The sequence below is a fragment of the Meles meles genome, chromosome 1 (assembly GCF_922984935.1).
Source record: "Meles meles chromosome 1, mMelMel3.1 paternal haplotype, whole genome shotgun sequence".
Lineage (NCBI taxonomy): Eukaryota > Metazoa > Chordata > Mammalia > Carnivora > Mustelidae > Meles > Meles meles.
Window position 1 is genome coordinate 110,272,292 of NC_060066.1, and position 25,144 is coordinate 110,297,435.

General features: G+C 44.3%; 2 protein-coding genes across 4 annotated transcripts; one reads left to right on the top strand and one right to left on the bottom strand.

Annotated features, from left to right (window-relative positions):
• LOC123950175 lies at positions 1 to 25,117 on the top strand. The gene is made up of 6 exons (XM_046017959.1): positions 1 to 841; positions 1,659 to 1,725; positions 16,986 to 17,170; positions 17,279 to 17,661; positions 17,976 to 18,133; positions 24,450 to 25,117. The coding sequence occupies exons 1-6, from the start codon at positions 437 to 439 to the stop codon at positions 24,863 to 24,865; spliced, it is 1,614 nt and encodes a 537-aa protein (XP_045873915.1). The 5' UTR covers positions 1 to 436; the 3' UTR covers positions 24,866 to 25,117.
• LOC123946789 (histone H4) lies at positions 868 to 17,200 on the bottom strand. 3 transcript variants are annotated; one of them, XM_046012550.1, is made up of 3 exons: positions 16,804 to 17,200; positions 16,046 to 16,192; positions 868 to 1,177 (listed from the first exon to the last, which is right to left on the bottom strand). In XM_046012550.1, exon 1 carries the CDS (start codon positions 17,198 to 17,200, stop codon positions 16,889 to 16,891), a length of 312 nt encoding a protein of 103 aa, XP_045868506.1. In that variant the 3' UTR covers positions 868 to 1,177; positions 16,046 to 16,192; positions 16,804 to 16,888. The 3 variants fall into 3 exon arrangements, with proteins under 3 accessions (XP_045868506.1, XP_045868513.1, XP_045868498.1); XM_046012557.1 differs by lacking the exon at positions 16,046 to 16,192; XM_046012542.1 differs by having other exon boundaries at positions 16,046 to 17,200.
• Positions 25,118 to 25,144: the final 27 nt, after the last annotated feature.

Here is a 25,144-nt window from a genome sequence, read left to right on the forward strand (position 1 = left end):
TTTTGGGGGACGGAGCCAACGCAAGATTGAGGTCGAGTTGGGGAGACTGCGGGCGGGCGGGCGGGCGGGGGGAGGGAGGGAGGAGGAGCCGTGTGTTCTAGGGGGTTGAAGGGCTGGGGAGGAACAACGTTTCGACCCGGTTGCGAGCTAACACACCCCTCCCCCGCCCGCCCAAAAGAAAAGAAAAAAAGGTGCGGAAAGCTGTTGGCAAACTGGAGAGTAAGCGAGGCGGGCGGGCGGGGTAGGGAGGATTCTGCCCAAGCCAATGGGTGACGCTGGGACGGGTGACGTCACGGCCAATGGACGGGCAGCGCGGGACTTTCAAGTCTTGTCCCGCCCAATCGGAGACAGACGGTGCCTATAAAAAGTGGGGCGGCGGGCGGAGGCGGCGTTAGCGTGGCTGCGGCAGCGCGGGTGAGGTGGTGGTTTGGTCGGCATGGCTCGCACGAAGCAGACCGCCCGCAAGTCGACCGGTGGCAAGGCCCCGCGCAAGCAGCTGGCCACCAAGGCGGCCCGCAAGAGCGCGCCGGCCACGGGCGGCGTGAAGAAGCCGCACCGCTACCGGCCGGGCACCGTGGCCCTGCGGGAGATCCGGCGCTACCAGAAGTCCACCGAGCTGCTGATCCGCAAGCTGCCGTTCCAGCGGCTGGTGCGCGAGATCGCGCAGGACTTCAAGACGGACCTGCGCTTCCAGAGCTCGGCCGTCATGGCGCTGCAGGAGGCGAGCGAGGCCTACCTGGTGGGGCTGTTCGAGGACACGAACCTGTGCGCCATCCACGCCAAGCGCGTCACCATCATGCCCAAGGACATCCAGCTGGCGCGCCGCATCCGCGGGGAGCGGGCTTGAGTGAGCGCTCGGCTCGAGGTTCCATCCCATCCAAAGGCTCTTTTCAGAGCCACCCACGATAGCACTCGGAAGAAGCTGTGCCACTTAAGTCATCCATCCTCTTCTTCCCGGCGGACGCTTCCCTACAGCGGGAGGGTGGGACAGCGGAGTGCTCCGGATAGGTGAAGTAAAGGCCACGCGCCGGATCCAGGTTCCCTGTTGGCTGGCTTTCCTCTCCGGGCGGCCAGCGCCCTCAGTTTTGCTTCTCCGAGACGGCGGTCCACGTTCGCTTTACTGGTGGGCGTGGTGTCTTTTTTTAGCCGCTCCACCGTGACCCAGGTTGTAAGCTGTCTGGGCAAGAGAAAAAGGGATTTCAGGGTCAAGAGGGGCCCGAGACAACGGATTCTCTATGCCACGCTGGAGACTTGCAGTCCAGGACGCACCCCGGCTGACTTTTTTTTTTCTTTTTTTTTTCTAATTAAAGATTATTTGTTTGACAGGTCACAAGTAGGCAGAGAGACGAGGAAGCTGGCTCCCCGCCGAGCAGAGAGACCGATATGGGGCTCGATCCCAGGACCCTGAGCCGAAGACAGAGTCTTTAACCCACTGAGTCACCCAGGCGCCCCCCAGCTGGCTTTTTTAAGCCACGGGGAGTGGTGCGGCGTCGCTGTGCGCGGGCGACCTCCACATCCCAGTCGGAAGTGGCCCCAAAAGGCGCGGCGCTCCGGCTGGGGAGGGAAATCGCGATCTTCGTATGGCCCGACCTCTGCCGGGTTAATTTCGGGATTTCCGAGTTGTGAGTGTATCTAATACTCCCATTTTTCGCCAGTAGGATAAGTCCTATCTTCCATCTCTAAGACAAAATTGGGGTCGCGGGGACAGGCTGGAAAGTGCCTGCGGTAAGCTGGGCCTTCGCTGGTGCATTCTCCGTGTAGACCCACAGAACTGAGACTCTTGTGTGTTCTGTGAAGGTCTCTAAAAGCTTGGATTCGTCTCTGGATTTTGTTAAGACTCGGAATTACTTGTTTTGTTAAGACACGTGGGAACTCTTCAGGTATCTGAGAGGTTACCCAGAGAAAGAACAGATTGGGGGGCTTTTGAGTGAACGTTCTTGGGAAGAGTAAAGAGGCAGAACATAGTCTTCCTTTGGGAGATGAATTTACCCACAATCAGGAAATAATGAGGGTGTGGGCCTTAGGAATGGTTCTTGCACCATTTAGGAAGTGCAAGCCCTCTGGAGTGGGACAGAGCCTTGCTGACCCCCCTCTACAGAGCTCTACAGGTCTGAGATGCTACGGGTACAGATGCAAATGCTCTGCTAGTCTTAGATGACACCTCTTTTAACCTTAGTCATGTCCTTGCCCTGGAATGGGCCAAGACTTAGGTTTTCTGTTTTTTTGCAGCACAGTGACAGGTTAAAAATATTCCAGCAGGTATTCACAAGGGAAAGAAGAGGAAAGGAAGGAAACCGTTCTGTTTTGTAAGTTCCTGTTCTCTCTCCCGAAAAGGTGGAGACTAGCGTATTTTCGTAGGGACTGGGTCACACCAATCTCCAGGGCATACCCCCAGGTTCCTATTCAGACCATTATTCCCTGTTTAGGCCCTCAGTGCAGGATAGATCCATGGGTCTTGCATCTGTACTATCTGAGTTAAGGAGTAGCTTTTCGAGGTCGGGAGGGAGAGGGTACCACCTTTGCACCCATCATCTCACCCATCATCATCCATCCATCTTTCAGGCACATAATAGGGCTTTCTGAAGTACAACCTGAGGCTTTCAGGTGTGGCTTGTCCAACATCTCAGGCCCAGGAGTGGCTGAATTGACCCTGGAAGTTGTGATGTTGGTTACAGGTGTCAGTCCTCTACATCCTGCGCTTGCCCCCAATATCACACTGCTTTAATCTACCAGTCTGAGTGCCTCTAACCTCCAGGAAATCTCCCTGTCTGAACCTCAAAGGGAAATTTAGTGGCATTGTTGATAGTCAGAAATAGAAGAAAATAAAAAAAAAAAAAAAGAAAGAAAGAAAGAAAGAAAGAAAAGAAAAAAGAAATAGAAGAAAATCTTGTGTTCCTGTTACTGGAAAAGCCTCCCCTCCCAGCAATCTTTCAAATCTTTAAGAGACCAGCACAGACAGTACATCAATACAAGATAACAATTTAAAGTGTAAGTTTTCAGTGTCCAAAATCTACAAAGAACTTAGCAAACTCAACACCCAAAGAACAAATAATCCAATCAAGAAATGGGCAGAAGACACGAACTGACATTTCTGCAAAGAAGACATCCAGATGGCCAACAGACACATGAAAAAGTGCTCCACATCTCTTGGCATCAGGGAAATACAAATCAAAACCACAATGAGATATCACCCCACACCAGTCAGAATGGCTAAAATTAACAAGTCAGGAAATGACAGATGCTGGCGAGGATGCAGAGAAAGGGGAACCCTCCTACACTGTTGGTGGGAATGCAAGCTGGTGCAACCACTCTGGAAAACAGCATGGATGTTCCTCAAAAAGTTGAAAATAGAACTACCCTATGACCCAGCAATTGCACTACTGGGTATTTACCCTAAAGATACAAACATTGTGATCCAAAGGGGCACGTGCACCCGAATGTTTATAGCAGCAATGTCCACAATAGCCAAACTATGTGAAAGAACCTAGATGTCCATCAATGGATGAATGGATAAAGAAGATGTGGTATATATATACAATGGAATACTATGCAGCCATCAAAAGAAATGAAATCTTGCCATTTGCGACGACGTGGATGGAACTAGAGGGTATCATGCTTAGTGAAATAAGTCAATCGGAGAAAGACAACTATCATATGATCTCACTGATATGAGGAAGTGGAGAGGCAACGGGGGGGGGCTGGTGGGTAGGAGAAGAACAAATGAAACAAGATGGGATCGGGAGGGAGCAAACCATAAGTTACTCTTAATCTCACAAAAACTGAGGGTTGCTGGGGGGAGGGGGATCGTTAGAGGGTGATGGGGTTATGGACATTGGGGAGAGTATGTGCTATGGTGAGTGCTGTGAAGTGTGTAAACCTGGCGATTCACAGACCTGTAGCCCTGGGGATAAAAATACATATGTTTATAAAAAAATAAAAAATTAAATAATAAAATGTAAGTTTTCACATTTAATAATTTCTGTACTTGACTTAGGTGAGAGTTTAGAGATAGTTAAGGAGAAGGTAAATAAATGTTCTTCCTGTAATGATTAGCTTCTACATGGCTAACTGGGTTGCAGGAAAAGTCTACCCTGAACCTCCCTTTTTTTTTTTTTTTTTTTTTTAAGAATTTTATTCACTTATTTGACTGAGAGAGCACAAGCCAGAGGAAAGGCAGGAGAGGGAGAAACAGACTGAGCAGAAAGCCTGTTGCAGGACCTTGGGATCTTGACCTGAGCCAAAGGCAGGCATTTAACCGACTGAGTCACCCAGGTACCCCAGAACCTGGGATTTTCAAGAAGCGAAAACCAGTTTTTGTTCAGATTTAAATTGGCCTTAGGGTAGGGGATGTGTTTGCTCTGTGGTATGGCCCTGTGGGCACTATCTTTTCTTCCTTGGAAGAGAACTTGGTCTCTGGGTTCACACCCTCTCCTGGTCATCCTTATCCTTCTCCACATCCCCATCTCAAACTTCTCTTCTCTGCCAGGCCCACTGATATTCCTGGTTTCAGCCATGCTGGCCTTGGCTTTTTCTTCCTTCCAGCTCAAAGGAGATCATGGATTTCCTGCTTGTCATATCTCTGCTTCCCTCAAGTGCTCCCAAGTTGATATTTTCTGCTGTGTCCCCTGTCTTGAGCTGTACACCAATATTTTTAACTGCCGGGTGGCCAGATTCTTCTAGATAGGTTAATAAGCCCTTCACACTCATCTTATTTCTAAAAGTACATCATCTTGCTTCCCAAAGCTATTTTCCCCCTTCCATATTTACCATCTTGCTGAAATATACCTTCATCCCCCAGGCTGTTCGGGGCAGAAGTTCCTTCCTCTTCTCCTTTGTCCAAATTTCAGGAGGCACCAAATGTTATCAAATCTACTTTCTGACTTTCAGTTCCATCACCTTTCTCTATCCATCCATGGTCTCTGTGTTAACTGAGCCCACCCCCCACCCCCCACTCTGATCTGGAGGATTAAGCTTTCAGGCTAGACTCTGCCCTGCCAGTAAGCTCCCACTCTGTCACTCTCGTGTTTTAATTTTTTCTACCTCCTTCCCATTCCCTTCAGGTTAAAGCCTACCTTCTTTTGTATGGTAGTTCAGAGCAATGGAGGTTAAATAACTAGTTGGGGCTCAGCCATTAGAGGAAACCAAACTTGAAGGCCTTACCCCTATAAGAGGTCTGTGACTTCAGCAGGTAAATCTCGGTAGGCCTTACTTTTCCAGTTTGTAAAATGGGGACATTTGTAAAACGGGAACATCTTGCAAATAGTGTTTTTGGAAATATTAAAAGTGACCATTCTTAAGGAACCTAGCACAATGTCTGGTCCCAAATAAACATTCAGTTAATTTGAGCTACTTTATTATCCGTTATTAAGTTTAAAAGATCCCAATAAGAATTGATGTACCTCTAGTTCCTGCCATTTCTCAGAGCCTTCCCAGCTTTTGGACCCCCTGCCAGGCAAACAAGTAAGTTCTAGTCCAATGGAACATCTGCAATCCCCAAGGATACCATGTCTTCACACATTCCATTTCTTCTATCTAGAATTTCTTCTGTGCTCCCCTTTTTTGTAACCCCAAGAACCCCTGCTCATTCTTCAAGATCCAGCCCCCCTTCCCCTTTCTCTTCCTCCTCCGCATCTCCTTGCCTCTCCCTCTACCTCTTACTCCCCTTCCTTTACCCTCAGCTGTAGGCCAGCAGCATTGCTCAGGGTGAAGATCATCTTGTTTTCCCTCTTGTTCAGGCCTGTGGCATCAGCACCCAGGGTGCATGGCATGCCCCAGGGAGTCAGGAAATGCTTGACATGCTTGACGAGGGACCCGCCCTTTGGCTTTTACATGAAGAAGTTGGGAATAAGAGGCCCCAGCTCTTGGGTCCCTGCAGTTAGAGATGAAGAGGAGGTCTGAACTAAACCTCGGCAAAGAACTTCCAAGGTCCTTGGGGGTGTGTCTTGGAACGTGGGAGCAAGAAAGTGCCCGAGAGCAGAGTGTCTGGAAAACCTGTTCCTGGTGATAGTAACTGAGAAAAGAGTTCCCTGAGCTCTACCCCAACCCGCACCCCTGATCTGTTCCTGAATGTAGACGATCTGGGGAGAAATGTCTCCCTTTATATCCCCAAAGACCTCAGATTTAGAACTGCTAGTTGGATTTTTTGAGGATGTGATGGGGGACCAGGAACAGACAGTAAAGTATATGTAAGGAGAGGTGGGAAGAGGAGGAAGGATGGCAGAGGAGAGAAAGGGGATAGAAAACGAGACCCAGGGTCCTTGCTGCTACAAACTGGGCTTGACATCTGAGGCCCATTGCAGGTAGGACCAGGGCTCCTGAACCCCAACCAAGGAAAGCCTCCCAAGAGAAAAGACTGGGATCTCCGTTTCTTCCTGTGTTAAGCAGGATCATAAATGCACCAATGCACGAATGTTGTGAGGATGAAGAGAGACCATATAGTCCACAAAAAATGCTTGGAACAGGGCGCCTGGATGGCTCAGTGGTTTAAGCCGCTGCCTTCGGCTCAGGTCATGATCTCAGGGTCCTGGGATCGAGTCCCGCATTGGGCTCTCTGCTCGGCAGGGAGCCTGCTTCCCTCTCACTCTCTCTGCCTGCCTCTCTGCCTACTTGTGATCTCTCTCTGTCAAATAAATAAATAAAATCTTTAAAAAAAAATGCTTGGAACAGAGCCTTACATGTCATCATAAATCAGTATTAATAGTATCATTAACATCGAGGGTGTAAATATTAGTGACATTCATGGGAATTGGTGTAAACTACAACCCTGTCAAGTCACAATCATGACACACATAAAAAAAACTGACGAATAATTGTAACTACACAACCTGCTTATAGACTGTGTGGGTCAGGCAGTGATAATATCTAAGTCCAGGTTCCTAGATGGCTTAGGGCTCATCTTTCACTCACCTGTCATTCAATTCACAATAAGCCTGGGGGTGAGGAAGGGCCTTTTTTCTTCTTAAGATTTTATTTATTTGTCAGAGAGAGAGAGAGAGGAGAGAGAGAGCACAAGCAGGGGGAGCAGCAGGCAGAGGGAGAAGCAGGCTCCCTGCTGAGCGGGGAGTCCAATGCAGGACTTGATCCTAGGACCCAGGCAGACGCTTAACCAACTGTGCCACCCAGGCGTCCCTGGTTCCTGTTTTCAAAATCAATTTTACCACTGAAAACCACTGAAATAAAGAAAATTATGAACAAAGTAAAATCATCACTGAAATGAAAAATTGTTATTATTTTGTTTGGCAGGAATCCTAACATCTCTTCATGCCTGGAAGCACATGCATGAGTTTGCAACATTTATGGAAATGAGTTCTCCAGGCTGTGTGAGGAGCCCTGCGCTATAACGGAAGGCATGCTGTGCCAGGTGGCAGAGAAGGTTCGGATGAGTTCTCCAGAAGCTCAGAGGGAGAGGTGACTTCTAACAGAGGGAACCAGGAGCTCTTCCTGTAGGAGAACTTGGGCTGAGGCATGGAGTCTTAATCCAGGCAGAGGAATGAGAAAAAGATGAGAACTGTGAGTGGAGGCCAGACCACAGGGTGACCCAAGGGTGGGAATGGGAAATTATTTTCAGTCATTTCTGACTCTGAGGCCAGCTTCTTGGGAGTCAGCATGCCGACTGGGGAGGGGTAAATTTTATTCTGTAAACAGCATAGGGGAAAGGATTACAGAAAAGGAAGCAAAATATTTAATAAATACATAAAGAGAGATGTTCAGAGATATTAGCAATCAGATGCACTCGGGTGGCTCAGTGAGTTAAGCATCTGGCTCTTGACTTTGGCTTAGGTCGTGACTGCAGGATCATGAAACGGAGCCCTGTGTCAGGCTCATACTGGGCACAAGCCTGCTTAAGATTCTCCCTCTCCCTCTGCCCCTCCCTGCCTCCCAAAACTTGTGCTCAAGCATGCTTTCTATCTCTCAAAAAATAAATAAATAAATAAATAAATAAATAAATAAAAGTAATCAGAGAAAGGCAAATTAAAGCAATAGGAGATGGCACTTTACTCTGGACACTGGGAAATATTGGAAAGCCGAATAATACCAAGGGTTAGCCGGGATGGAGGGCTTCGATGGCTGGTGTCCTGCTGGTGGGGTGTGGACTAGGAAAGCCTTTATGAAGAGCAGCCTGGTGCTTCTTAGGCCAATTAGGGATACACATGCGAGGAAGCAACAATTCTGTTTGGGGGGAGTTTTTTAAAGATTTTTTTAATTTATTTGACAGAGAGACACAGTGAGAGAGAGAGAGCACATGCAGGGGGAGTGGGAGAGGGAGAAACAGACTCTCCACTGAACAGGGAGCCCGATGTGGGGCTCGATCCCAAGACCCTGGGATCGTGACCTGAGCCGAAGGCAGACGCTTAATGACTGAGCCACCCAGACACCCCAACAATTCTGTTTTTGAATATTTATTCAAAACTTCGCCCACAGGCCTATCAGGGCACCTGACATTAGAAGCCATGTGGGTATTTGTCACTGGGAGAGCAGATGGAGAACGCATGCTGGATTCACTCCCTCCCTGGGGATCTCTGCGGCAGGAAGAGACAGTGGATTAAATGGACACATAACTAGGACAGATCTTAAAAACATAGTTCTGAGGGAAATAAGATAACGAATAGAATTCGATGTAAAACACTACTATTTATGTAAATTAAAAGACATAAGTATATTTTGCAATCATGCATAGAAACAAAAAGATAGTTAAAACATAGTAGAATGGTTTTCTACGTGGAGTGAAGGAAAGTTTGGGAAATGAGGATAAAAGAGAACAAGGAAAGGGAGGGAAGCCAATAGAGGGTTGTGCCTCAAGAAGGTGGGTCACAGAATCAGAGCTGTGTGTAAAGAAGGCCAGTCTGGGGTGAAGGCGCAAAAGGAGTGAGAGGTGAGTGGCACCCGAGGTGGGAGGCCAGGACAGAGGTCACACGGACATTGCAGATGAGGGGTGTTAAGGATGAGAACAAGGGAATCAGCCACATCGATGGAGGGGAGGGAAAGTTTTGACATTTTTGCATGTGGAAGATTGCTGGAGCCTGGATTGGGGAAGAAGATTTCTCTAGACCTTCCTGCCTGAGTGACTAGGAGGATGTCACCTTCGCAGGAATAGGCAGCCTGGGAGGGGGCGCCTCTGAGGTTTGAAGGTCAAGCCCCACGGGTTCAGAGCTGTCAATAGGCAGGGGCAAGTAGCTGTGACCTTCAGGCAGCTGGGAATGTGGATCTGGCCCTAGATGTAGTTACCCCGCTGGGTTCTCTCATCTGCCCTTAGGAGCTAGAGAAACACTTGGGCCGTCCTGGGAAGAGCTTGTAAAGACATGGCCCAAAGGAGAGGCCTCTTAGGAACATTTACACCACTTAGGGATCTGGTGGGGAATGGAAGCTGATGCCAAGTTTTGTCCTGGAGGAAATATTTATATTATTTATTTTATTTATTTGTTATTTTTATAAATGTATATATATTATATTTACATAAAATACATAATATATATTTATGTTTATAATATATATTTATAATATAAAATATATTTTATATAAATATAAATGCATATTATATAAATAATATAATATATATTTATAAAATACAGTAAATAATATAATAAATCTATATATGAATATATAATAAAATGTATGAATATACATTTATATATAAATATATAAGTAATATAAAATATATTTTATGCATTTGTTATATTTATTTATTATATTATAGTATTGTTATTATATTTTCTCATTATGTTTAATGAGAAAATTGGACCGGGTGGGGTCCTTTCCATCACCAATATTGTATGGTTTTATTAAATGAATATGGCTCATGTATTAAGATCCTCATGTTATTTGTGATGTAAACATTTTAGAAAAATACTGTAGTAAGATTCAGGAGCACCATAGTGTATCAGAGAATGCCAAGTTATCAAAGCCGCATAAACATCAGTTTCTGGCATTGTAAAATAAGTGTATTATTTACCTTCGGGTGTTGTTCTGAAGATTTGGAATGGTACATAGTAGGTATTCAATAGATGTGAACTATTACTCACTCTTTAGTTAACAATTAAATCAAAGAGAGGTATCTAAATTCTACCCAAATGCCCCCACAAATTTGGGGAAACCAGGGATTTCCATGCCTCCTGCCAGCACCATCTCTTTTTCCAGTATCTTTTTCAGTGCTGCTGCCACCATTCTTGTCCAGGGCCCTCTCTGGCTTGTAACACTCTCCTAATTGTTTTTAGTTTCTCATTCTCCGTCCCCTTCAGTCCAGCTTGCACCCAAAAAGGTCACCCTAAACTTGCCCAGAATCAACCCAGATCTCTATGCTTTATTCTTTTGACTCTAATCGCCTCTGTCTTGTCTCAAGATTCTCCAAGATTCAGCTTTTTAGGGTGTGGTTAGCTATGGTATTGTGATACACAATAAGAAATATATATTTGGTCTTTGTCTCAGTTAATCTCACTCTCTAAAGCTATATAAACCCTATATAAACTTCTTTTGTCTCAATCTGCCTCATTCTTATTAAAGGATGTAGCTTATCATTTAAAAGATGCTTCTTGGGGGGCCTGGGTGGTTCAGTGGGTTAAGCCTCTGCCTTTGGCTCAGGTCATGATCTCAGGGTCCTGGGATCGAGCCCCTCATCGGGCTCTTCCAAAGCGGGGAGACTGCTTCCCTCTCTCTCTCTCTCTGCCTGCTTCTCTGCCTGCTTGTGATCTCTCTCTCTCTGTGTGTGTGTGTGTCAAATAAATAAATAAGATCTTTGAAAAAAAAAAAAGATGCTTCTTATTTACTCAGACTCATGTTAATGGATATTTAGGTACTATCCAGGTTTTTGCCACTAAAAACACTGCTACGATTTATTATCCTTGTGCACAGAACTTGGAGTATATTTTTCAGTAATTTTGATAATTATTGCTAAATGGTATTCCAAAAATTTGGGTACAACAGGCTCTGGACGTCGGTTAACTTTTAAATCTGGCTGGTTTGTTATCTGGTTCTGATTCTCACAGTTCCTCTTAGGCACCCCGATGAGTAAAAATTAGGTATTTCCTGGTCTTGCAAATTTTCTGAAGGCAGCGGTTCCTCTCCAGCCCATCAGGGCCCCTGCTCTGGGCTAAACTTTGAGCTTCTGAGTAAGTTTTCTCAGCCAGGTTTTGATTTCAGGTTTCTGTTTCTTTGATTGCTCTTTTCCCCTTCCTCTCTTCCTTTACTACTTGGTTTTTGTGTTTAGCTCTCTTTGAGGGTTTATCATTACACTGCCCTGGCATTGCAAAGCTGTAGAAAGGAAATGAAGGGCTGATACCTCTCGGGTCATCGGGATGACCTCCTGGGTCCTTGCTCAGCCCATTCCAGCCTAGTCCTTGGCTCTGTAGACTCACAAATTTCATTTTGCTGGTAGGCTGGGTGTAGGAGTCTCTGAGAACCTAGATCCCACTGACCAGACTCTGAAGGGACAAATGCATAAACCCTAATAATAACTGTTGTCATTAACAGGCAGTAGCATGTATTGAGTGCCAGGCATAGGGCTAACTGCTTTGTAAACATTAATACAGGTTATCCACATAAAACCCTGACACCATAAATATTCTTTCCCTCCCGATACTATTAATAAAGAACATGCAGTGCAGAGATTAAGGAATTTCCCCAAGGTTTTACTGTTAGTAAATGGTGAAGTTAAGACCCTAACCCAAAGAATCTGGTTCTAGAAATTGTGCCCTTAATTTTCAATGAGAAGCAGAACTGATTCACTCATTAGCTCCCTGCTGGCAAACCTGCACAGGAAGCCAAACTTCAGTCAGAAAATTGGGGAGGAGCATGGAGGCAGGCGACCTCAGGCACTGCCATTATTGAGTTGGAATGCTGTTTCACTCTAAAGGCAGCCTCATTGCAGGATCTGGATATGCTCCCTAGAGCCAGGATCCCGTCTGCCATGGAGGGTTATCTGGATGGTCACAATGCCATGGTTGTGTCTTTACCCACCCACCCCTTGTTTCCAGCCCTCTTCTATAATATAGTTGTTGTGGTGAGAAATTACTTCGCTGTAATCATGGCTTCCCACTCTGTCACCAGACAAGGAACCCCAGAATTCACCAAACAAAAAGGTTCACAGGCCATATGAAGACAGATATACCAAATCACACAGTTAATTACAACCAGTTAACACATACACCAAGGAGGAAGGTGAAGGTGATGTGGGAAGTTAGCACACTTAGAAGAGGGTGTAGTGATGGCAGAAGCACCACACAGTATCCAACCTTGACTTATACGATCTGTCATCCCAGTTCCATCAGCCTTCCCAACCCATGCTGCCGTTAAGAGGATTACAGCTACGCAGGAGCGTGGAGGCTCAGCAGATAGAAGGTGTCTGAAGCTAACTTATGCTCACTCCATCACAATAACCTACTGAATAGCTATGGATTTCCCTGTGTGTGGCAGGCAGAGGACATACTGGTCTTAACACCCATCTCATTCATTGGTCTCACCAATGGATGGTTGATTTAAGGCTTGAACACTGGGTACCTCATGTACCTCATGAATATTCAACATGGTTCTTGGCCCTTCCAACCCCATCCCCGTATCTCTGTTTACCACACATACTCTACTTAAGTTATTTCTATTAACATGTCTCAGAAGTTAATGCTTACTTATTATCTACAATTACCTTCTTCCCTCTTATTTTTCTTACTTTCTATGGAAGAATTGACTTTGTTTTTGTTGTTGTTTTGTTTTGTTTTTTTTTGAGAGGGAGAGGTTTGGCAAAAGGGGGAGAGACAGAGTCTTAAGCAGGTTCCATGCCCAGTGCAGAGCCTGACGCAGGGGCTTAATCTCACAACCCTGAGATCATGACCTGAGCCAAAACCAAGAGTCGGACGCTTCACCACCTGAGCCACCCATGTGCCCCAAGAATGAATATTCTTAAAGAATACATTTAACACATTATAACAGTCAACTCAGCTGGGGAATCATTTGATTCTTTAAGATGACTACATTTTTCTGGTTTAATTCTGAAAAATACAGCCTGGCCAACATGTTCAGACCTCATTTTTTACCCACTATCACCATCTTCTCGAAATTTTGGCTATACTGTCTCCCCACCACACTCATTATAGAGCATGTAAGAACTAGATTGGGTGAAATAGGCAACAAACACACCAACTTTAGTTTCTTTTTATATTACTTCAGGGCTTTAATCTTTCACATAGATCTCCTTTGATCCTTAAAACATTCCTGTGAGAAAGACAGGAATTCTCAGTAACACTAAAGATGAGAAAACGGAACTTTGGCAAAGCTAAGATTTGTCATGGTTCATACAGCTCAGATTCCCTATCTAGCTATCTATTATCTATCTTGTGATTGTTTGGGGGGAAAGTTATACATGTTTATTTTAAGAAATTCAAACAATTCAAAAATGTTCAACAAATGTAACAAAAATCAACACCAAGAAACCATTCTACAATTTTTATAAACCTTCCTGGTAATTCTCCATACAGCCAGAAATATTTATATTATATATATATTTATAATATAATATATATTTATATATATTATTATATATATTATATATATTATATATTATAATATAAATATATATAATATAAATAAAATAAAATTATAAAAATATAATATAATATATAAATATAAATATAAAACTTTCTGTGTAATGATAGTTCAGGTCTTTTGGCTCAAGTAGAGAAATAACATGTTAGAAGTAACATAGCTAGAATAGGAAGCACAGAGTGAAAGGTTTCCAAGGAAGAAAATAAGAATGTAGTGAAGGATGACTCAGCAGCGGCTGGCCTGGGTTTCTGGGAGGATAATGCAGCTATTCTGACAAGTAGGGAGACTGGAAAGGGAAGGTAAGACTTCAGACTGGTCCACTGTGAGGTTTGATTGGCCAGCGGGACACATAAGTGTCTCTACTTCCATGTGGAGGTAGACCAGCAGACTGGATTCTATAATCATGGATATATATATTCTAGTGGAAGTCCTGAAATCACCTAGGGAGGAAATCACAGATGGCAGCCATGGCTGGTTCACAGAGAACATCTGAGTCATTCATGGGTGGAAATGAGAAATAAATTATCTTGTCGGAGATTAAAGAGATTAAGTAGCTATATTCCTGTTACAGATGGTTATGAGCAATAACAAAAAGCCACATATTAACGCAAAAAGGAGCAGAATGTGTATTCTGTAATTCGGCAATACTCAGAGGCTGGGTAGAGCTAACAGAAGATTCAGTTATGCCATATAATAGTATTTAGTGAGGGAGAGAAGATGAGAACAAGGATCACTGTTAAAACCACAGTAAAGAAGATGCCTACTTAATAGGTAAAGGACCATAGCTTGGAGAGACTTGAGAAGAAAAAACATATCCATTGATTACAAAATTCGATAGTGTTAAAACACAAGCCATTATTATTTAGGAAAACAAGCTAGCTCCACTTTTCATCCATACATCTTTTATGTTTGCCCCAAATACTTTGAGAAAACAAGCTGTTCTACCTTTTCCTTCTGTAATATTTTGTACTAGAGAAAGTTTACTAAGATCATTTCCCCAGTGTTTTTGTGTGTGTGTGTTTATTCCCTTCAAAAAAAGCAAAATTTAACATTTTGGTAAACAAATTAGGGCAATATATATTCAGATGTAAATACTTTAGTTTCATTTAGAGAAAAACTACTACGTAGACCAGAGGTTCTAAAACTGGGTATCATAATCACCTGGAAGGTTTGTTAATACACAGATTACTAGGTCTTATTCCTTTGAATTTCAGTAAGTCTGGGCGGATCCAAGATTTGCATTTCTAACGAGTTCCCAGGTGATCTGAAGTTCCTAGATGAGAGACTACATTTGAGAATGGCCCGTTTAGACAAAGGACATGTGTTTAGACAAAGGACATGTTCCCCTCCCCCTTCCGTTATTCTCGGAGTTCTCTTAAAACTTCTGGTATCTCCTCCTTCAGAGTACCTCAGTGAGGATCAGATATAGTTAATCCTCATTGCCCTTAAAATTAAAAATTTTTAATTTTTTAAATTAAACAAAAACAAAAACACAGTGATACTTGCCACAAGCCCCACTTCCACAGCCAGTATTTCCCATTTCCCAGCAACCGGGGACTTCCGCAGGATTAGGACTCCCACGGTAATTATTGTCTACATTTCTCATCCTACTGGACCTGTGCAACCTGTGCCATTCTGCCCTTTATGTAAACATATATGTATTTTATGTATTTTTCCTCCAACAGACAAATCTCTCATCCTTTGGCTTTCTGGCATCTCCATTGCTAAGGCCCAGGTTTTACATCTAGTTCACCTTCAAGCGTTTGATGCTAATGAGAGCAGCCAAGTGTGGAGACCAATCAAAGTAAGAGCGAGCCTATCTGTGGGGAGCTGATCTAGTATTTTTTGTCTCAACTACACACATAGACAAATTCATCTGTAAAATTATAACCCAGAAATGCTGAAAAAAAATTTCTGCTTGCAAAGTAGTAACTACAACACTGTAATTAGGTTTAAGGATAAGCAATGTGGACCCACCACTCAATCCAAATCAGAACAATTAGAAGTGGTAGTGCTGGGACGCCTGGGCGGCTCAGCCAGTTGAGCGGCTGCCTCCAGCTTAGGTCCTAGGATCCAGTTCCACATCGGGCTCCTTGCTCGGTGGGGAGCCTGCTTCTCTCTCTCCCTCAGCCTGCCACTCTGCCTGCTTGTGCTCTCTCTGTCAAATAAATAAATACAATCTTAAAAAAAAAAGTGCAGCGAATGCCTTACTGTGATCTATTCTAGATCAATTGGTCTAGAACAATTTGCTTTGCTTTGTCAAAAATTGTGCTTTCTGTATTGATGGGTATATTCCTACAGGTCTCTACAACAGGCCCTAATAGAAAAAGTCAAATACCTGTATTAACTGAATTAACTGTTTCCTCCAGACTTGCTCCCATGATGTTAAAACTATATAGTTTGCTTGGCTTTATACATATCTATATAGATACACATATATAATTTTATATATAATTATATATAATTATACACATATAATTATGATATATAACAATTATATATAATTTTTTTAACTTACTTGTCAGAGCACAAGTAGGGAAATCAGCAGGTAGACTTAGGGAGCCACCCAGGTGTCCAAGTTTGCTCAGCTTTTATAGAAGCTGCATCTGTATCTTTGCAATGTCTTCATTGAAATCATCTTCTAGACCTTTGACTTAAGTTCTCCCTTTGATATAGCATCAAAAAAGACCCAAAAAAATGTACTCAGCAGACAATATGCCAAACTTGTTCTAAAACTGCTCTAATGAGCTCATCTGTCCTAATAACCTAGATTTATCCTGAATGTTGGCTGGTTGATGACTGGACTTCAGTGCTTTTGCACCTTTTGGGGAAGAATACAGATCACAAAGCAAGGCCCACTATTAAGAGGGCCCTTAGTACCCACCCTCTTGCTCTGGAAGTTGGAAGTGAAACCAAAAATAAATTGAGGCTTAAATCCAGCAAACTGCCTAGCCCGCACATTTGGGTTGCAAGCCCAGGAGTGGGCTGCCTTCCCAGTTTGCCCAAGTGGATACAGCGAGCTAGAGAACTCGACCTTCACGGAACTCTATCTACTTTTCACAGACCAACAATCATAAATGACAGCGTACCGAGAAGCAAACGGAAAGGCTGCTTAAATCTGGACCCTAGTCTTTAAAAGGAAGCAAGCGAATGAAAGGCATTTTTAAGTCAACGACTATGGATTCAGGGTGGTTAGCGCTGAAGGAGCCATTACTTCCCACTAAGCTTGCCGACTGTAGTAGCCCAACTCCCAAAGCAAAGTTCCCCAAGGTCTACCCAAGCGTCCAGCTCCTCTGAAGACTAGATGGTTGGCCCTAAAAAGGGCCGTTGGCATGGATCCACGCAGAGCTGAAGTGGCCACTTAGCCCCCGAAGCCGTACAGGGTGCGCCCCTGTCGCTTGAGGGCATACACCACGTCCATGGCAGTGACCGTCTTGCGCTTGGCGTGCTCGGTGTAGGTCACTGCGTCCCGGATGACGTTCTCCAGGAACACCTTCAGCACGCCCCGAGTCTCCTCATAGATGAGGCCGGAGATCCGCTTGACGCCTCCACGCCGGGCAAGGCGCCGAATCGCCGGCTTAGTAATACCTTGGATGTTGTCCCTCAAGACCTTGCGGTGGCGCTTGGCACCGCCTTTGCCCAGGCCCTTACCGCCCTTCCCTCTTCCTGACATACTGACTGCAGCTGGTAAACACAATCTCTGGAGAAGTGAGTGTACCGGTCCCCTTAATATACAAGAGTGCCGGACCAGATTGAGAACAGAAGGCGCGCGGCGGGAAAGCCCGCCCCAAATTGTCCCCGCCCGTTCGGCAGCGCGTCCTTTCTTCTCTGCAGTGTCCCCAGCCCGGCTTCCTCGCTCTCCACCGCTCCCTCTGGCGGGCTCTTGAAACAAGAACCTACCGGCCCTGGACCCCGGGAGAACACAGATCCCAAAGCCAGGCTTCCGGCTGCCGCAACTGTCTTTCTCCTTCGTTTCCCTCCATTTGCGGACTCCCCGGGCATAAAATGTAGGCTAAAAAAGGTCTTTCTGGTGGGAGAAGACGAAAGGAAGGGCAAACGGAGTGGAGAGACGGGGAGGAGAAGACAGCGCCAGCGCCGGGTCTCATCCAGAGTAAAAGGGTGCGGGGTTCCGAAGTACGGTTGCAGAGAACAGCAACAAAAGTAGGTCTGACGCTTTGGCCGACCTAGAAGGTCATGGTCAGGGCCGCCGCACCTGGGTGTGTGCCGAGCGTGGGCAGAGAGCGCGGTAATTTCTGAGTCTAGAGTGTTTTGTTGATGGAATTTCACGTCCCCCAGGAGAAATCAGATCCTAGGCAAATTGGTTTTACGATATTTGCAAGCCTTCTGGTGGAGGTCAGTGAATCCAACCCACATCATCCAAAGCTCGGCCGAAAGAAGCAATATATACAGAAAGAAGACGAGGATGTTCTGTGTCCCCGTTTCTACAGATCCTCTAAAGTCGACCCTTGCTTGCAGTCAGAAATCGGTGGTCGGATTGTGTCCCCATGGACGCCCCACGGGGAGCTAGCAAAGTTTGCTGAATTGGGTTTCTCAAGGGGAAATTTCCCTTTTGAAGATCATTACCAGAAACTGCCCTATGAAGTTGGTTGGGGTCCTTAATGATAGTATGTTTGTTACTTTACCAGGGCCTTCTGTAAGGAGAATCCACCAGAAGATGTGGTTTCTGTATCAGAAAGAATTACCCCTTTTTTCCTGAGGGGTGTGTATTATCTTAAATCTTACATGCCTTTTGTCCTCTCCTGGCTCTATCTTTTATATGCAATGAGTCCCTGTAATATATCTTTATCCAGACTTCTAGGTTCCAGGCACAGAGATCCTCCTGGTTGTTCTTTATTTTTAAACTCAAAAATCTCAAAATACTTAAACTTCAAAGCTCCAAGGTGTGCCTCTAATGGGGGCTGAGGGAATCCATTCTCTTCCTTCTTCCCCAGCCATAAACCTTGTTCTTTGCTCATTGAATAGTGCCACCATCATCACTTGCCTAAACCAATACCTGGGATTCACAATAGGTGTTGATTACAAAAATTAAATGAAAGGAATGTTGATAAAGAAGGTACCTTTAAAAAATAAATAGCCTTTTTCTTCCTTCTTTCCTTCCTCTCTCTCCCCTTTCTCCCTCCTTCCTCCCCTTTCCCTCCCTCCCTCCTTTCACCCCTGTCCCTTCCTTTCCCTTCCTCCCTCCCTCTCCCCTTCCTTCCCTTCTTTTTCTTCCTTTTTTCCAGACAGGCTGTATATTCATTGAATTGTGAACATTCTGTCCTAATTTTCCCCATAAACCAGAGACAGTGTTATACTAACATCTGTGGCCTGAACTTAAAAACAACAACAAAAGACCCCAAGTAATTTACTGTTCTCATGGAAATTTTTCTGAGCTGCTTTTAGGTGGAAAGGGGGAGGTCAGAGAGCCCCACCTTTATCTGTTGTTTCTCTAGTAACTTCAGCTCAAAATAATTAATCTACCAGAGGGGCATATTTGGGGATGGTATCTTCTGAACCCTGCCAACTAAAATCTGCTGTAGAGACACTGGAGCCCTTGTAAGTAAATGAAGACCCAGAGAAGCAGTTAGAGTTGACTGCTTATAGACTGAATTGGACAGAAGAGTGAATCATGAAAATGTCACAAGATGGAAGGGTTTTGACTAGGGCAGTTCATGGTGGAAAAATCGCTAGGAAGATAAGGGTTAGTTTAAGAAAGGTTTCTTTGTGCAGATTTCTCTTGGCGTCAACTCCCCATCCTGGGTGAAAATAATGCTGTTTTCCTCCTGGTATAGGGAAGATATCTTCCATGTGGGTGTTTTGTCTCCTGTTTTTAGGAAAGAAACAGAGGTCAGAGCATGTTTCTTGTACTTGCTGTTTTTCATGTACCTTTAGCTCAAAATAATTCATGTGCCAAATGGCATAATTTAGGGGTGGCATATTCTGTCACTGATGGGGTTTGGGACATACATATTAAATATTTTAAGCTGAAGAAATCTTGAGAAAGGGATATAAGCAGGAAGGTCATTGTCAACTTCCCTCCAAAGCCTTCTCCCTTGAAACAGGTCGTAAAAGCTTCTTGTGACTTCTCTGTAGGACTAGAGGGATAGATGAGGAAAGGAGCATCTTTGGTTCTAAAGACAAAGGGACCCACAGAAGAAACCTAACAAACAGTTCTCGCTTCCTTCTCTGGGTTATTAGACTTACTTCATACTCGGTACTCTACCGCATTTCTTTGGAGTGCCTACCCTTCACCACAGCAAGCATAAAAATACTCTGGTGGGGCGCCTGGGTGGCTCAGTGGATTAAGCCGCTGCCTTCCGCTCAGGTCATGATCTCAGGGTCCTGGGATCGAGCCCCGCATCGGGCTCTCTGCTCCGCAGGGAGCCTGCTTCCTCCTCTCTCTCTGCCTGCCTCTCTGCCTACTTGTGATCTCTCTCTCTCTGTCAAATAAATGAATAAAATATTTAAAAAAAATACTCTGGTCAAACTGTTTCTTTGGATCTCCATTTCCTTAGGAAGGTTCCCACATCACATAAAACTTGTATTAAGTACCTGTGTGTTCTCTTCTGCTGTTGGTTCTGTCTTTGTTGGTTTAATTTTCAGTCCCCAGCCGGGAACCCGAAGAGGACTGAGGAAAACTTTCCTTCCCTATGCCACCCCTCACTGCACAGGACAAGGACTAGTGTTAAGGTAAAAGGGGGAAGATTTCACCCAATGAGCAAGGTGTTGAGGGTATGACTTTATCTCAGAATGGAGTTAAGGAAAGAAGGTCAAAAGCCCCTGGTTTCTGAATTTGGTCCTGGGCTAAGGGCTACGTAAGATAAAAGGAAATCATGTCATTCATGTGTGGAATTTAAGAAACAAAACAAATGAACAACGGAAAAAAAAAAAAAGAGAGAGAGCAGGACAAACCAAAAATAGACCCTTAAGAGAAAAAACTGATATATACCAGAAAGTGGCGGTGGGGAGCAGTTAAATAAGTGATTTAAAAATTAAAATTTAAAAAAAAAAAGATGAAAGGCAATCAGGCACATGGCTGGCCCAACCCACAAACCAAAGATTCAGTCTCATCTTGAGGGCTGAAGCCCTGGGGTGTCTGCAGTCAAAGACTGAACACAAATTCAGTCTTCTTGGAACATATAATTTAGTCCATTATTTCTATATTAAGAACAAACACATGCACATACAAAACATTATCCTTTTCTTTTACCTGTTTATTTCCTGGGGCAATATGCTCTTCTCCCCATTCAGCACTAAATAATGAAACTTTAGGGCTCAATCTGGAAACTGCATATTCTTATTATTCCTGGCAAAAGAAATTTCAGAGATATTAGTAGGAGAAAAATACTCCCTTTTCCCCACAGCAGCAGCAAATCAGAGGTTCTTCTGCATTGTCAAATTTACTTTTTTTTTTTTCAAGATTTAATTTATTTATCAGAGAGAGAGAGCGCGCACAAGCAGGCAGAGTGGCAGGCAGAGGTGAGAGAGAAGCAGGCTCCCTGCTGAGCAAGGAGCCGGATGGGGATTCGGGCCCAGGACCCTGGAATCATTACCCGAGCCAAAGGCAGCGGCCCAACTGACCGAGCCACCCAGGCATCCCAAATTTACTTCTGATAGAATACTGTATTGAGAACATTCACAGGAATCATTCCATTGTCCGATGTGGAGACCGGGGAAAATCAAACGATTATGGATCTGAATTCTGTTATTAAAGGTGACTTCTAAGCGTTGGGGAGCAAGAATTTCCTGTGTCCTTCAAGGTTCTTCTACCTAGATTAAGAATCAAATTGACATGAGACAGATTAACAGAAAATCACATTTAAATCTGTAGGTACAAGGAATCCACACAGACATGGAAATTCCAAAGGCAGGTAAGATGAACTAAGGAGAAGGGTAGGACCTGGGACTTCAAAAGGAAGGAATGCGATTCACAGGAAGATGAAAAAGAGTCCATGTTTACTAAACACATGTGTGCTGGGCCACTCAGAAACAATGGGACACAGAGGACTTTGGTCAAACAGGCCTTGCTAGGTTCCTCCCTGTCGACCAGACCTAGTTCATGGTGTAAGGTAATTATCCACAGTGACAGCTCTCTTTCTGGAGCAGGTCCTCTATCTCAATTCTTTGTAGGTAGATGTAGGAGAGGTAAAATGCTTTTCTTCAATCTACTGGGTTTTGATTTCTTTTTATTATATATATATATTTTAAAGATTTTATTTACCTATTTACCTCAGAGACAGAGCAAGAAAGCCAGCACAGGCAGGGAGAACAGCAGGCAGAGGCAGAAGCAGGCTCCCTGCTGAGCAAGGAGCCTGCCGTGGGACCCTGGGATCACGACCTGAGCCAAAGGCAGAGGCTTACCCAACTGAGCCACCCAGGCGTCCCTTTTGATTGCTTTTTAAATTTGAAATAATCTTCACGCTTGACCTTCGCATCTGTAAATAACAACTTGTTCTATTCTGAAGATAGCCAGAAGAAGACTCTTGGAATTTTCTTATTCTCTATATTATAGGGGTAAAATACATCCCATGACTGCGGGATTTTGTACAAATGTACATTTAGGGGAGCAAAATCTCCCTCCAAAAGTGTTTCTTTGGCACATAGATTATTTTAGGCTGATTATTTTTAGGAAACAGAAGACTCAAAAAAGTTTTTCTTTTTGCCTCCCTCCTAACACCTTAAAAGAATTCAGATAGAGGAGCTGCTCTAGGAAGGGAACTATGACCCTAGAAAACTACTGTACAGTATGCCCTAGGTGTGGTAGACAGGGAGGAACCCAGCAAAGTCTGTTTACTGAAATTCTTTTCTATACCCCATTGTTTCCCAATGGCCCAGCAAACATTTGTTCACCAAACATTAACTCATGTTATCTTCTTGTAATGGTCTTTCTTCCCTTTGCAGTCCCAGACCCTGACTGATCCCTTTCTTAGCCATGGATAGCATATAAATCTCAATTGCCTGACTGCCTGGGGTCTCATATTCTTGTATGACTTTCTTATATTCTTATATGATTTTCTCCTGTTAATTGATCTCATGTCAATTTAATTCTTAGGCCAGCCAAAAACAAACAAACAAACAAAACTTGAGGGGTAGAGCAAACTTTTTACTCCCCAACAACAGCTAAAGAATCTTTTTCGTATCTAAATGAATGCCATGGCCAAGAATGCGTATATTTAAAAAACACCACAAAGAAATGTGAGGCCATTGTGGGCTGCTTTAGGCTGCCATCCAGATCCCCGGATGGTAGTTTCCTATTCTGATGGCAATAATTCAGTGGGGAAGAAACACTGAGGAGTTTGATTGCATGATGGGAAAATTCTTCAGTGCCTTAAAATGTGCACCAAGCCTGATGAAACTGGAAATCCATTATAAGTTCATTCTTTTGTTTTATGGTATCATGCAGGCCTTGTTATTTGTCTGGGACAAGCCATAACTTCTCTGAGACTCTGTCTCTTTATCTGTGGAATGGGGAAAATAGCATCTATTTCACAGAGTTGGGATTAAATGAGACAGTGCATGCAGAAGAATTTTTAAATACTGAGTCATGCTCTCTATATGTTAGTCATTATTACAAAACAACCACAGGAAGGGGTGACAGCTGTTCACATCAGTTACACTTTTGCAGGACATCTAAGGTCTTCCTAGAGCAGGAGACTGTGGTGCCCATGGGGACACTTGAAGATATAAAAAGAAGTTTCTAGGTTGTTTAGTGTTCAGGAAATCCCCTCAAAATAACTTTTATTCTGCCTTCGGCAGGAAGGTGATCATTCATATTGATACCATAAAGTAAGTTTTAAGCTTGTTGGGCCTGGCTGTGTTCACAGGTTTGAGGGTTTTTTTTTTTTATAAGGTTTGGATGCAATAGAAGGAGCATATGATTAAAAGTTATATATTAACTCTTCACACTTTTTAAGCATTGGTAACCTTACATGACTTGTTTTATGACATGTAATTTTCTGAGCAATACTTCAAAGCATATGAAATAACTAAGAAGCAGACCTTCAATTTTCTTATAGAGAATAGAAAAAAATGAAACTTTTAAGTGAAATTTTATTTTATTTTTTAAGTGAAACTTGTAGATGGAACTACTTTATTGAAGAAAATGTTTTATCAACTCAGTAATCAACGATTAATTTATTTGCTTTGAAATTTTATTATAGCTTTTAATCTGATAAGCAAGTTGAATCTTTAGAAACTATTCACTATTCACAATTTCTCCTTGTAAAGGAGAAATTAACGTTTCCGGTCCTATATTCCTTGACTTAGAAGCATCTCATCTGCAGGACCTGGATGGCCATTGATGGATTGAAAGGAGGGAACCGTACTCCAAGGTGAAAAACCCAGGGAAAGGCGGAAGGCTCTACCCTGCAGGTTGCGGCTGATTAGCACAGGACTTGGGAGTTCCGAAGTTGGGTAAACGTAAATTGAATTTTTTGTTCCTTCAATTACATATTGTTTCGTTGAATCGCCGTCGTACTGTAATGCAACTAACACCCTCAGCACAGAGTCAGGCGGTAAATAAATGTTAGCTATGGGATTGGAGTTACAGTAACTCTTAACTGGAAATGGAAGCTGAAACCTAGTTCATGGGAAGGCGTGCTTTTATTTCGAAGGCACCCGTTAAAAAATAAATCCCAGGCTGGCGAAAACACTTTAAAAATTGCTCTTACAAAAATGACACCAATTTAAAGGAAAGATCTAAAAAAAAACCGTCCATGATCGGTGAGATTACAGAAAAGTACGGAAAGGTGAAAAGGGGGGGATAAATTAGCATAACAATCTACCCGAGCAAAGAGGATTGAATTTTAGCCAATGACATCACATTCTGGAGGTTCCTAACCCTCCTGGCCCAATCAAGACAAGGCTACGTCTATAAATAGGACTGCCTGGACTTCGTCGGGGGGAAAAAAAAAACCAGTAAGACAGCATGGCTCGCACGAAGCAGACCGCCCGCAAGTCGACCGGTGGCAAGGCCCCGCGCAAGCAGCTGGCCACCAAGGCGGCCCGCAAGAGCGCGCCGGCCACGGGCGGCGTGAAGAAGCCGCACCGCTACCGGCCGGGCACCGTGGCCCTGCGGGAGATCCGGCGCTACCAGAAGTCCACCGAGCTGCTGATCCGCAAGCTGCCGTTCCAGCGGCTGGTGCGCGAGATCGCGCAGGACTTCAAGACGGACCTGCGCTTCCAGAGCTCGGCGGTCATGGCGCTGCAGGAGGCGAGCGAGGCCTACCTGGTGGGGCTGTTCGAGGACACGAACCTGTGCGCCATCCACGCCAAGCGCGTCACCATCATGCCCAAGGACATCCAGCTGGCGCGCCGCATCCGCGGGGAGCGGGCTTGAGTGAGCGCTCGGCTCGAGGTTCCATCCTATTCAGAGGCTCTTTTCAGAGCCACCCACATTTTCATGAAGAGCAGCTGTGCAGTTTTTCCCCTGGGGCGGGCTTGCTATAGCGCACTGGTGCACTGGATAGGGACATCAGGGGCAACTCGCACGTGTCGGGTAGTAAGATCATAGAATTAGTGACTTAGCTGGACCGCTAGAAGGAACAGCTGAAACGGTTTATAGATCGTTTTTGCCAACCCCCCTTTTGAGGTGCGGAGTTACTTTTTATTTTTTTAT